Source organism: Acartia tonsa, chromosome 5 (assembly GCF_053477335.1).
Source record: "Acartia tonsa isolate MP-2025a chromosome 5, ASM5347733v1, whole genome shotgun sequence".
NCBI lineage: Eukaryota > Metazoa > Arthropoda > Copepoda > Calanoida > Acartiidae > Acartia > Acartia tonsa.
The window spans coordinates 47,395,347-47,407,509 of NC_137264.1; the positions used below are offsets into that span (position 1 = coordinate 47,395,347).

Consider the following 12,163-nt stretch of genomic DNA (forward strand, 5'->3'; position numbering starts at 1 on the left):
ATGAAAATAACTGCAAACAAAATTATTTTATATTTTAAATCTTCTATAAGCAAAACTTTAAACTTTACGTCTGTGTAGGAATTATGGAAATTATTATGGAAATGTAATTCTTGTTGTTGCACAAGTTTTCTGCAATCAGCTGTTTTCTTTTCATAATATAAAAATAATAGCAGAACAGGGTTGCCAAATTTCCGCCAATAATAAATGCATTTTATTATTTTTATAATCAGGGATATTAAGGGATAAGACAATGGTCGGTAAATTATAATACATTTAGGAAACTTCACATTCTTGAATTTTAAACCCCCCCCCCCCCTACCCCCAGTATTCAAAATAGTAGCATAACAGGGGTGCCAAACTCTTTCTCTGTACCGTATATGTATTCTTAAAAAGAGGTTGCGTGATTTTTGCAATATTTGTTGAAAAATTTGATGAATTTTTAATGATTTTTAATAACATGTCACACTGGCCAATGCCATCACCAATGATGACAAACAAACTATTCCTTCTGTAAATTAAAATTAATGGTTAAAAATTTTGGATCAATTCAATTAAACTACCCAAAGTTTTTAAGCCAACGAATAAGATCATGTTGTTGCAAAACTTTGGGTTTTATAGTAATTTAAATATCTCCTCCCTACCTATGGATTTACCATAATCAATAATTATACAGTCTTCAAAAATCAATAAAAAAATAAATCCTTATTCTATAATAATAAGAAAAAAAATACAAAAGTTGACAACTCTGTTAATAAATTATTAAAAGTTGTCAACTCTGTTTCAAAAACAGCTGATATAAACGTGTGGCCAAGTTATCTTTTTGGGGGCCAAAAATAAAAATAGTAAATTTTACTCTAAATTAGAAACAACATTTTTGGTAAAATTAAGAAAATTTATATCTCAAAATAAACTATAAATGTTTCTGTCATTTTTATATCTCATAAGATACTAAATTTATTAATTTATAAAAATATTTTTTTAAATCATGGCCACATATAACTAACGCAATGCAATGAAAACATTGGATGATAAAAAAAATAAGCAAAATACGTATTGTGATAATAAAAAGTGCTTTTTAAAGCAAATTGGCTTAATTTTATACAGCATTAATATTAAAAATAATATTTAAAGTAATCAAAAATAACTTTAGATGTTTACAATACTTCATATATAAGTAATTTAAAATTAAAAATATTTTTTAGGTTTAAAAACATTTTTACAGTAATTATCTTTATCATACAATTTTTCGTATGATTCAAATTCAAATTATGTATTTCTTGTTAATAAGAAGAGATTTCATTACATATTATGTATAGTTAAAGAAAAATTTAATTGTTCAAATTTTATGTTAAGATAAATTCAATATTAATTAAATTGGGCATTTTGCCCCCTATCCAAGATTTTTTTTTTGGGGGGGGAGTGGTCATTCTGTAAGTTATTTAATTTTTTGTATTTTATACACCAACCTGTAATATAAAACCTTACTTTAGAAATGAAGAGCTATATATATATATAGCTAGATGTGATATTTGTAATGATTTTTATTATTGCTCCGGACCTTTCTTTCATGATATTTGCCAATTTGGGGATTTCCTGGATTTTGACTAGTGATCATTACACCTTTAAATAGCCGATCCTAACATATGGTAAATGTGAAATTAAACAATTTCAGATTTTTTCTAGTTTACCAGATCGATAATTAATTGGAGCAATTAAACATTCAAAATTAATTCTAGAATCAAACGCTTGTTGTTATAGAGGAAGTAAAAAGTATGTTGGTTTTAAGTGCTTATGTCCGTCCTTATGATGATTTATTGTTAACTTACTCTTATTTCAGAAAGGTTTTTTTTATTTATATACATCAAAATGGCCACTCTTGACGACAAACTACTCGGAGAGAAGCTGCACTACTATTGTTCCTCCAGCGAGGATGAGGGAGAAGAGGACCCCCGCGGGGGTGGGGGCAATAACCCCCAAGGGCTCCCTCCCCCCGAAATTGATGGAGGACCAAATACTGGGCCCAAGGGTGTTATAAAGGTAGGATAAACATACTTTATCCATGAAAAAAAATACATTTCAATAAACAGTTCAAAGGATCTAAAAAATTCTTATTTGTAAATTATAAATATGTAATCAAAATTATTAGGTAGGTACTTTGCTTGTGAATTGGTAGGGTTAGTTTTTCGTTTGCTTGTGTATTACTTCAGGTTAGGTTATATTGAATACTGCTATACGCGGTGGGGGTTAGCATAGGAAAAAATCTACCTACTCTGCCAACAGGCACTTTAAAGGAAAGCACTAATTATTTTTTCAATTTAGGATTGGCAAAGATACAAACAGTTGGAATCAGAAAAACGCGCAGAAGCAGAGGCTGAAAGGTTGGCGCTCGCCAAGCGCCTCAACTTGTCCTGTAGCAGCACGCTCCAAGATGATGAGGAGAAAGCGCGCGAACAGAAAATTGAGGAGGAAATGGATGAATTGTTGAATGATGCATTTATGCAGGTAGTATCATTATTTTGTTTATCATCATTGGGGATGTGCATTAAATTGTTTTATCACTTAAAATTCTTGTGGTTAATGTGTTCTTTGTTTTCTGACTAGGTAATGCCTTAGGTATCAATCTAATTAGGCAGTGAGGTAGGGGACATTGGGCTGTATATAACACTAGTCCCCAAAGTTTTATAATATTTTTTTTTCTTATTCGTTGGCTTAATAACTTTAGGGACTTTAATTGAATTTTTGTTAGTTGAGTGTAACTACTAATTGTAATATAAAGAAGGGGTAATTTTGTGTATTATCAATGGGTATGAACATTTAACATCAATTTATCGACCATTGTCATATCCCTTTAAATCCCTGTTTTTTTAGGAGTATATGCAGAAAAGGTTACAAGAAATGATGTCAACAGTTGTTCCCACCAAAAAGCACGGAGAAGTTGTCCACCTAGAAACAGACCTCCACTTTCTGAATGCCATTGACAATGAAGAGAAAACTTGCACCATTTTTATTCTTATACATGAGGTAGGAAAAAGGAATTTTTCTGTTGCTTAATGAATTTTACTTTTTTAGAGTAGATATTTTTTCTAATATTATTAATCACCTAGAAAGCGTTCAAAAATATGTGATTATGTTATTTCTCCAGGACGAGGTAGCTGGATGCCAAGCTATGCGTGGATGCCTCCAGGTTCTTGCCAAAGATTATCCAACAGTCAAGTTCTGCCAGATATATAGCTCAGTTGCAGGCAAGACTTTGTTTTGGAGCGAATATTTTATAAAAAACATAATATTTTTAGTTTTAGCCTGAACTATAGTAATATCTCATGTAAAAACAATACATTTTTCTTTGTATATAATTTTTGGATTATGGATAGAAAATGAAGTAGCGGGTTTCACAGTAGCTTTTCATAGGTTAGGTTAGGTAAATGTTAGTAATGCCCCGCAGGGTTAGAGCCGCTAGAAATATGAGAAAAGCTACCGTAACTTCTTTTTCTTTTCGTGTTCCTATTTTAATTAATGACGTTAAAGATTGTCTTCATATATAATAGCCCTACATGATTTTTTACATTTAGGTTTATCAAAACATTTTAAAGTGTCAGGAGTGCCGGCATTATTAGTCTATAGAGGTGGACAACTTATTTCAAGTTTTGTTAGGTATGTTATTATTTATTGAACCATTGGACGGGGACATTGGCTGTTTATTACACTAGTCCCCAAAGTTTTATAATAACGTTTTCTTTTTCGTTGGCTCAACAACTTTGGGTACTTTTATTGAATTTTGATTGCTTGATTCATTAAGTTGATTGTCCTACCGTTTCAACCACTAATTGTAATCTACTTTAAGGGTAATTTTGAGTATCATCATTGGGGTTGTACATAGATTAATAGACCATTGTCTTATCCCTTTAGATCCCTGCATTTTATGTCCCATTTCTTATTATCTATCTATTTATCAAGGTTAACAGACCAGCTGGGCGAAGACTTTTTTGCCCCAGATTTGGAGGGATTTCTGAAAGAATATGCCCTCCTACCTAGTCAAGAAGAAATGCCGAAACTTATCAGGGACAAATCCTTAAAAAAAATACAGTCCAGGAGCAATCGGACTTACATTTAGTTAACATGCCATATAGTTAGGGGAATCGTTAGGAAATATGACCTCTTTTTATCTTTCATAGCTGCTGAGAAAACCTAGCTTATTAAGAATAATCATCCCTAAAAATAATTAACACCACTACCCCCACCCCTCGGACTTTTTAAAACTTTTTTTTCAAAACTAAAATCTATGGATGTTGGTCGCAGACTGCAGTAGCAGCTAGTTGCAAATATTTGATATTTACAGGACTTTAGGACGCTAGGGGATTTTTTTCCCTTATGGGGGTCAAAAAATCATTGCATCAGAACTATAGCTTCATGGTGCTCCCTGAATAGGTCTTGGGGAGTAGAATTAGGAATTTTTGAAATTTTCAAAATATCTCGTTCCTAGCCTGAGAATTTTGAGAAAAGTTCAAAAAAAAACCCTAAAAAAACGCTATTTTTTAAAATTGGCCAATTTTTAGAGGTTTTTTGAACTTTTCTCAGGCTAGAAACGAGATATTTTGAAAATTCCTGATTCTACTTCTCAAGACCTATTCAGGGAGTACCATGAAGCCATAGTTCTGATGCAATGATTTTTTTGACTCCCATGAGGGGGGCGTCAAAATTTCAAAGTGAAATTACTGGGCATAATACTTGTCCAAAATGGTTAAAATTTTAACACAAGTATTTTTTCACCAAAAGGCATAATTATTGCAACTGCACTACTTGAATTTAAAAAAAGTCGGGGAAAAAAATACTTTATTAGATGCATATACCTACTATAACTATTTATAAAAACATTTCTTCCTACTGCATATTGGGACCACAGCAAAATCATTAGTTTTTTCTTCGTTGAAATTTGAAAATATTATTAAGGATTTGTTATATCAGGGGACCTGCTGCTCAGTTAAGCGCTAGAAACAATAGCAATGATAGTGATAGTGATTAATATATACAGTAATAATTTTAGATATGTTGTTTAAATTGTAAATAATGTACTTAAAAGTAAAATGTCGTCTTTTTACCAGTGATGTACTTTTTCATTTTCTTTATTTTTGTTACAAATAGTGCCAAAAAAAGAATATAACTTATCTCAATTTTTAAGTTTCTTATTATGCTTTTATTTTCTTAATTTGTAAGTAAGGGAAGGGTGATTATTATAGAGATCTCGTAAGTCAAGGTAGGATCTTACAGAAAGATAATATTTTTAATTTAATATTTAAGTGTCAAGCTTATTTTTAAATCTAAAAGCATTTAGTGTAAAATTATTTGTAATCAACAAGATATTGATTTAATCATTTTGAAATTTTTATTTTTTTGTTCTCTAGGTAGGATGTTTTTTTATTTTATACCTTGACTACCAGATAAATAGTCACAACCCCGCCCTCGGAAATGTTTTGTTATTTGTAATTGTATTAAAATTTGCACGTAGTATTTCTGATTCGCATTGTTTTAAAGATTTTCTTCTAACATTTAGAAGAAAAATCTATTGTTCAGGTAATATAAACTGCGAACCAAAAAAATAGGCAAATCCGAATTTTCAAAATGGCAGCTTCATTATTCATTTGGGACGAATTTACTGTAAATATAATATGTAGATGCATCTTTTTGTTACAAGTGTCCACCGTTGATTTTTTATTAATCAGCACCAATGAAGCACAAGATCTCAAAAACAGCATTTTGGGTAAAAACTAGTGAACCAAAAAGATATGCAAATCCAAAACAAATCAATGGAAAAACGATTTTTTTGCACTTTTCTTCTGTTTTAAAGATTGACTCTGATAAATTCACAATTTTTTAAGGGATTTATGCAATAATTATTATGAAATGTAGTATAAGGTAGAAAATAATGATTTTTTAAATAAGAAATATTAGAAAAAAAGAAATTCATCCCCTATCACTTTAGAGGTCAGCAGCTGACCTCCAGTTTAATGGATGTAGCTTAATACATGTTAAAGATAAAAATTACCCTGAAAAGTAAACAAAAATGCTTTTTAATGTGTTAAAAAAAAACATTTTAAAATCCTGATTTTGAGGATGATGTCCTTTCAGATGCTCCTATTGGTGATGATGGTGAGCCAAATTTTATCTAAGTACATGCCCATTACAACAACTTGTCTATCAACCTATGTACCATTTTTGGTAGTCATAGCAATCTCCACTGGAGCCAGCCGACAAGAAATATAAACATCTTCTTAAAACGACAGTATTTACCTTGTGCATTGAAGTAATTAAAATTGCAATTTTTTTCTTTTTTAATACTGCTTGACTGGAGGCTGCTATGAATACAAAAATAGGACCATAGTTCAATATATAAGTTGTCATCATGGTCATGCACTTTGATAACATTTGGCTCACCATCACTACCCATAGGAGCATCTTAAAGGCCATCATCCTCAAAATCAAGATTTTAAAATGGATTTTTTTATCACATTAAAAATCATTTTTGTATACTTTTGGGAGTAATTATTATTTTTAATATGTATTTAGCTTCATCCATAAGACTGGAGGTCAGCAACTGTCCTCTAAAGTGATAGGGGTCGAATTTCTTTTTTTCTAATATTTCTTATTTTAAAAAATCATTAATTTCTACCTTACACTACATTTCATAACAATTAATGCATAAATCCCTTAAAAAATTGTTGATTTATTAGAATCAATCTTTAAAACAGAAGAAAAGTGCAAAAAAATCGTTTTCAATGGATTTGTTTTGGATTTGCATATCTTTTTGGTTCACCAGTTTTTACCCAAAATGCTGTTTTTGAGATCTTGTGCTTCATTGGTGCTGATTAATAAAAAATTAACGGTGGAAACTTGTAACCAAAAGATGCATCTACATTTTATATTTACAGTAAAATAATCCTAAATGAATATTAAACCTGCTATTCTGCAAATTCAGATTTGCCTATTTTTTTGGTTCGCAGTTTAAAAAAAACAGTATTTGATTTTGTGTTGTATTGTTGACTTATTTTTTTTTTTTTTTTGTTAGATAATATCATATTTAAGTATTACATTTTTCCTGTAGTTTTTTTTTTATGTTAGTTGAAGCACATACAAATAGCATTAAAAATTTATTAATTTTACATATCAAGCTCTTTTTTACACAATTTTTAAATGGTCAAAAACTAAAGCCCTGTAAAACGTTTCCTAGATAATCCTAAATTAATCAGTCCAGCTGTTTTAAATATATTTTGCTCCAGACATGTAAACTGACCACTTAATAAAAGCTTTATACTTATCTCTAAAACTGATTATAATACTATGTTGTATGTAAGCTTTATAAATATCATTTTGCCATTGTAATGATCTCAGCATTTACTAAAAAATCCTCAAAATTCACCACTTTTTATAGAGAGAAATAAAAATCTACCAAAATGGGAAAGGGATTCAACAACTACATGTGCAAGAAATTCTTCCATCCTGCATCAGCGGATAACTTGAAAAGGGTTTGGATTGCACAGAAGAAGTCAGAGGTGGAGAAAAAAGCACAGGATGACCTTCGCAGACAGTATGACAGGTAATATAAGTAGAAAGAAAGATTATTGACATATAATCCTTATAATACAGTAAAAGGGTGTCTGTCTCGCTAACCACTGAACTGATATTGTTCTCCTTGACAGGGTAGCTTCTCATAGGTCCTGGGAAGGATTATAACTATTTTGGACAGTTTACCACCACCCTCCCCAGAGAAATCGCGACCGCTGTTAATATTTTCTTCTTAATTATGCTCCATATTGATTGGAATGTTGACAAGAAGTTTCAGCCTTTTATCTTTTATAGGAGCCAAGAAAATCATGTTTCCCCCAAAACGTTTCAGACAGACAGACATACATACGGACGGACATTTCAAATTATAGAATTGCTTCGCTACTAATAACTTCATTGTATTCTGTGATGTTTACCTGTTTTAAGAAAATAGTAGGATATCTGCAACACTGAGAGATTGGTGTATCTTAGTTCTTGTTATTTTGGATATTCAAAATTATCAATTTACTTGAAACGAGACATTTTTCAATTTAAAAGGAGTAAGTTTTTACGAGAGCTAATCTTGTTAAAAAAAGATGTTTTGAGCATTTTAAACAACTCAATTTTGAACACAATTTTTATTTGTAGGGAGCAGGAATTGTATCAGAACAAAGCTTTGTTGTCGAAGGAGAGCAAAGAAAGACTCGAGCTCAACTTTATGTATGAACCCCCGCCAGGTGAGAATGATTAAAAATAAATTTTCCTGATTGTGATCATATTGTTATAATTAAATAATTCACTTAAGTATTAGGGTTGGGCCGGATATCCGGTGTGGCCGGATATCCGGCCATTTTCAATATCCGGCCGGATACCGGATATTGAAACTATCCGGCCGGATATCCGGCTCTATAATTTTTTATACTTTACACCAAAAATCTCAGCTTTTTAAAATTTTAAATGGCTATAATTTTATTATTGAAGCTAGAAGAACATTTTTTCTGAATAAGTTCAACTTTATGTAAATTTATATAAGATTTCTGAAGAAATTTTTTTTTTACTACTTTAATATCTGGTAATTTGGCCGGTTATCCGGCCGGATATCCGGTAATTTGGCCGGATAACCGGATATTTGCCGGATCTCCGGCGTTGGCCGGATATCAGGCCGGTTACCGGATATCCGGCACTTGAAATCAGTCGGATATCCGGTATCCGGTATCTGGCCAAAAAAGTATCCGGCCCAACCCTATTAAGTATGTAGGTAGTTGGATTTCTGTATAAATAGATGTTGTAAACAAATATTCTATAAATCTAATATTGATCCTAGGCACGATTTATGCTATTTAGCGAGGATTATGTCAGCCCTCGAATAGATATGGCCCATAGAAAAAAATTATCAAAAAAAAATTCTTTAGTTTAAACAAAATAAATATTGTTAGCTCTGGGGGATCTTCATTTCGGGTCGTGAAAGCTCGGGCCTTCGGACCCTCGTGACTAACAAAACTGGTTATAATCCGCGAAAGCTGTTTATAATACGATACGATAAATAACTATTCTTATTTTGCCAAGGTGTAAAGAAGATTGGTGAGAAGGACGCGGAGGACGAGGACGGTAAGGAGCCAGAGTACAAGTTTGAGTGGCAGCGTACCTGGGGCCATGCACCCAAGGAGTCATACCTACAGAAGGGAGATGAGTTTAATGAACAGCCCTTCGGTATCCAGGTAAAACAAATCTGTTTAAACAAACTAATTAGGAGTAATAACTTATTAGTTAACAACTTTGGAGACTTTTAATGAATTTTGATTGGTTGAATTATTAAGTTGAGTTTCCTATCGTTTCAAACAATAATAGTATTCTAATTTATAAAAAAAGAGAGAAATTTTGTGTAGGTATCATCATTTGGTTGTACAATTACATCAATTTTTCATCCATTGTCTTATCCCTTTAGATCCCTGATACCATCTAATGTATATATTTGTATTTAGGTATGCCAGGCCAAGTGCATAAAATGTGGAAAATACGGTCACATGAACACGGATAAGAGATGCGCATTGTACGGAAAAAGTTTGGATCACGACGCCCCTATCCAGAATGTTGATCAGGAGCGGATGCTCAAAAACTATAATTTTTAAAATTAACAGGATGATTATCTGTCTATATTTAGTTATTCCGATGGATCTCGTTAACTGATGAACCGATATAGTCCTCCTTTGCAATGAAGCTTCTTATAGGTCCAGGGTTAGGTTTACAACTATTTTGTGAGAGATTACCTCCACACTCCCAGAGAAATCGCTTCCACGCCCCCCCCCCCCCAAAAAAAAAAAATATGTGTCTTCTTATCTTTCTTATTTAAAAACTACAATAACCAAATTTGAATGAGGATCAGAACGTAGGTTCCTGCAATTTTGAAGACTTTTTTTTAAGTATCCGACAAAATCAGGCTCGTTTGCTGAATGAGATGCGCGCAGATGGTTTGGCCATGCGCTACAGCACTTGGGATATTGACAAAGAAGCAGGAAAATAGATAACCATTAATAATAATCATTGATCATTAAGCAAAAGGACAATTATGTCTATAAGTAGCGCAGCAATAAAATAAAACAAAAAACATGGAGCATATTTATGAGGGGGGGGGGGGGTTTAATGCAACCATCTCGTAATCAATAATTAAATTGCACTTGGAATTCGAATTTCGATCTGAAATTCTTCATGAGTAATCCTTGGTAGGTCTATTTTCCCTAAATTGAACAAAAAGTTGGAAATCATTGATTACGAGATGGTTGCATTAAAATCCCCCCCCCCTTTTTTTTTTTTTACAAGTTTGGGTTTTTCAGGAAGAAATTTAAAAATGTCTGAATAATCTTTTATTTAAACTAAAAGATTCCAGTTTTTGTGAAGTAAAGAAATAACCTTGAAATACATATCGTTTTTTAATATCATTCTTTTAAAAGTAGAAAGTCTAGTTTAATGTTGTTATCTGCTTGATTTGTTATTAAAAAAAAAAATACGAAAGAAATAAATTTTGCCCTTTCTCAATGTAATGGATTATAATTTACATACCGGTAATATAAGGTATAACCAACAGCGAAATAAATCTTAATAATATTTGGGGTCAGATAAAAAGGTCGTCAGTTTTATTATGTGTTGCCCCCCTAACGACAGCTGAAAAACACGAGTTTCGTGATTTTTTTCCCCGAATTAACTTCGTTGTTGGTACACGCTGTTATTTTACTAATGCTATTGTGTAAGAGCTACTGTTTCTATAGTTATCTATTTCCAGGAAGCAGTAAAGCTGGTGGCAGTCACTCCTTAGTAGAGGAAGAGAGAGGTGTTGATAGGGTAGAGATGCTTAAAAATATGAGCAAGGTAATTTTTATAAGGATTTTGAAGCAACAATGATGACGGATTATAATAAGATATGTTGTTTGAACATTTTTTTTCTAAAGGGTATATATTCTACCTGGGTTACACTGCTAAAGGGGGAGAAAAATAAAAAATGTGCGAAAAAAATGAAATTAAAGAGTACCTACCTAGTGAAGATATTTTTTCTCATTTTTTTCCCTTCTTGGGAAAAAAAAACTAGAAAGATATGTGAGAGGGGTTAAAAATGAGTAAAATAAGCAAATTAATTACTGAAAACATTTTTCCTTTTTCTCCCTACTTAGGAAATATACTATGGGGGAAATGACATATTTTGCAGCCGGGGAAAAAAATTAATCTTGTGTAGAATATTCGCCCCTTTGGGTTTTTTCTATCATCTTTTTGTTTAATTCATGTTTTTAATTTTAGGAAGAAAAAAAGAAGTTGCTGAAAAAACTTAAGAAAATGGAGAAGAAAGACAAGAAAAAGAGCAAAAAGGACAAGAAAAAGGGGCGCAGCAAGTCAGAGAGCGAGGAGGAGGAATGGGAAGAGAGGGGCGCAACTGTCCACCACCACCATGACAAAAAATCCCCCAAAGACGAGGACAAGAAATCCGCCAAGAAAAATGACACTAAGAGAGATGAAGAAAGAAACACTGAAAGAAGGCGCAGAGATAGATCCGATAGTCGTGACGCCGCCCGGAAAGAACGGCGGCGAGATCGTTCGGATAGTCGGGAAGAAAGAAAAGAACGGCGGAGAGACAGGTCTGATAGTCGGGAAGATAGGAGAGAGCGTCGGCGTGACCGATCTGACAGTCGGGAAGGAAGGAGACGGGAGAGATCACGTAGCAGTAGGGGAAGAAAGGAGAGAAGGAGGAGCTGAGATAAGAGGAGGGAAAGGCCGGTCAGCAGGGAAAATAATTAATTGAATAATAGTATATTTTGTTTATAAGTGAAGAAAAAAAAGATAAACTGTTTTGTTTTAATTTCTAATCTTTTAGAAATAGAATAATACCTAGTTCTTTATATCTAAATGTAATTTTGATAGTTTTCATTTATATTTTTCCTGTTTTTATTCGTTAATAAAGAAAATAACTTCAGTTTATGGTAATATGTACCTACAATGTACATTCTTAAATAAAATTCAACAAAAAAACTTTGAAATGAAAAAAAATATGTACCTATCTAATTTGTTATTTTGTAAGAATATTTTTTTCATGTAAATAATCTAAATTTTAATCTTAAAATTGTTTTAATTAATCCACCTAATC

The 12,163-nt window shown here is 32.2% G+C and overlaps 2 protein-coding genes across 2 annotated transcripts; both read left to right on the forward strand.

Annotated features, from left to right (window-relative positions):
- The first annotated feature begins 1,809 nt into the window (after positions 1 to 1,809).
- On the forward strand, positions 1,810 to 7,436 carry LOC145319676 (phosducin-like protein 1). The gene is made up of 7 exons (XM_080161961.1): positions 1,810 to 2,037; positions 2,320 to 2,502; positions 2,869 to 3,021; positions 3,143 to 3,242; positions 3,570 to 3,651; positions 3,955 to 4,053; positions 4,957 to 7,436. The coding sequence occupies exons 1-7, from the start codon at positions 1,867 to 1,869 to the stop codon at positions 5,018 to 5,020; spliced, it is 852 nt and encodes a 283-aa protein (XP_080018087.1). The 5' UTR covers positions 1,810 to 1,866; the 3' UTR covers positions 5,021 to 7,436.
- On the forward strand, positions 7,430 to 11,992 carry LOC145319671 (corepressor of RBPJ and splicing regulator). The gene is made up of 7 exons (XM_080161956.1): positions 7,430 to 7,588; positions 8,185 to 8,273; positions 9,103 to 9,254; positions 9,519 to 9,630; positions 9,969 to 10,046; positions 10,811 to 10,899; positions 11,323 to 11,992. The coding sequence occupies exons 1-7, from the start codon at positions 7,446 to 7,448 to the stop codon at positions 11,773 to 11,775; spliced, it is 1,116 nt and encodes a 371-aa protein (XP_080018082.1). The 5' UTR covers positions 7,430 to 7,445; the 3' UTR covers positions 11,776 to 11,992.
- The last annotated feature ends 171 nt before the right edge of the window (positions 11,993 to 12,163 follow it).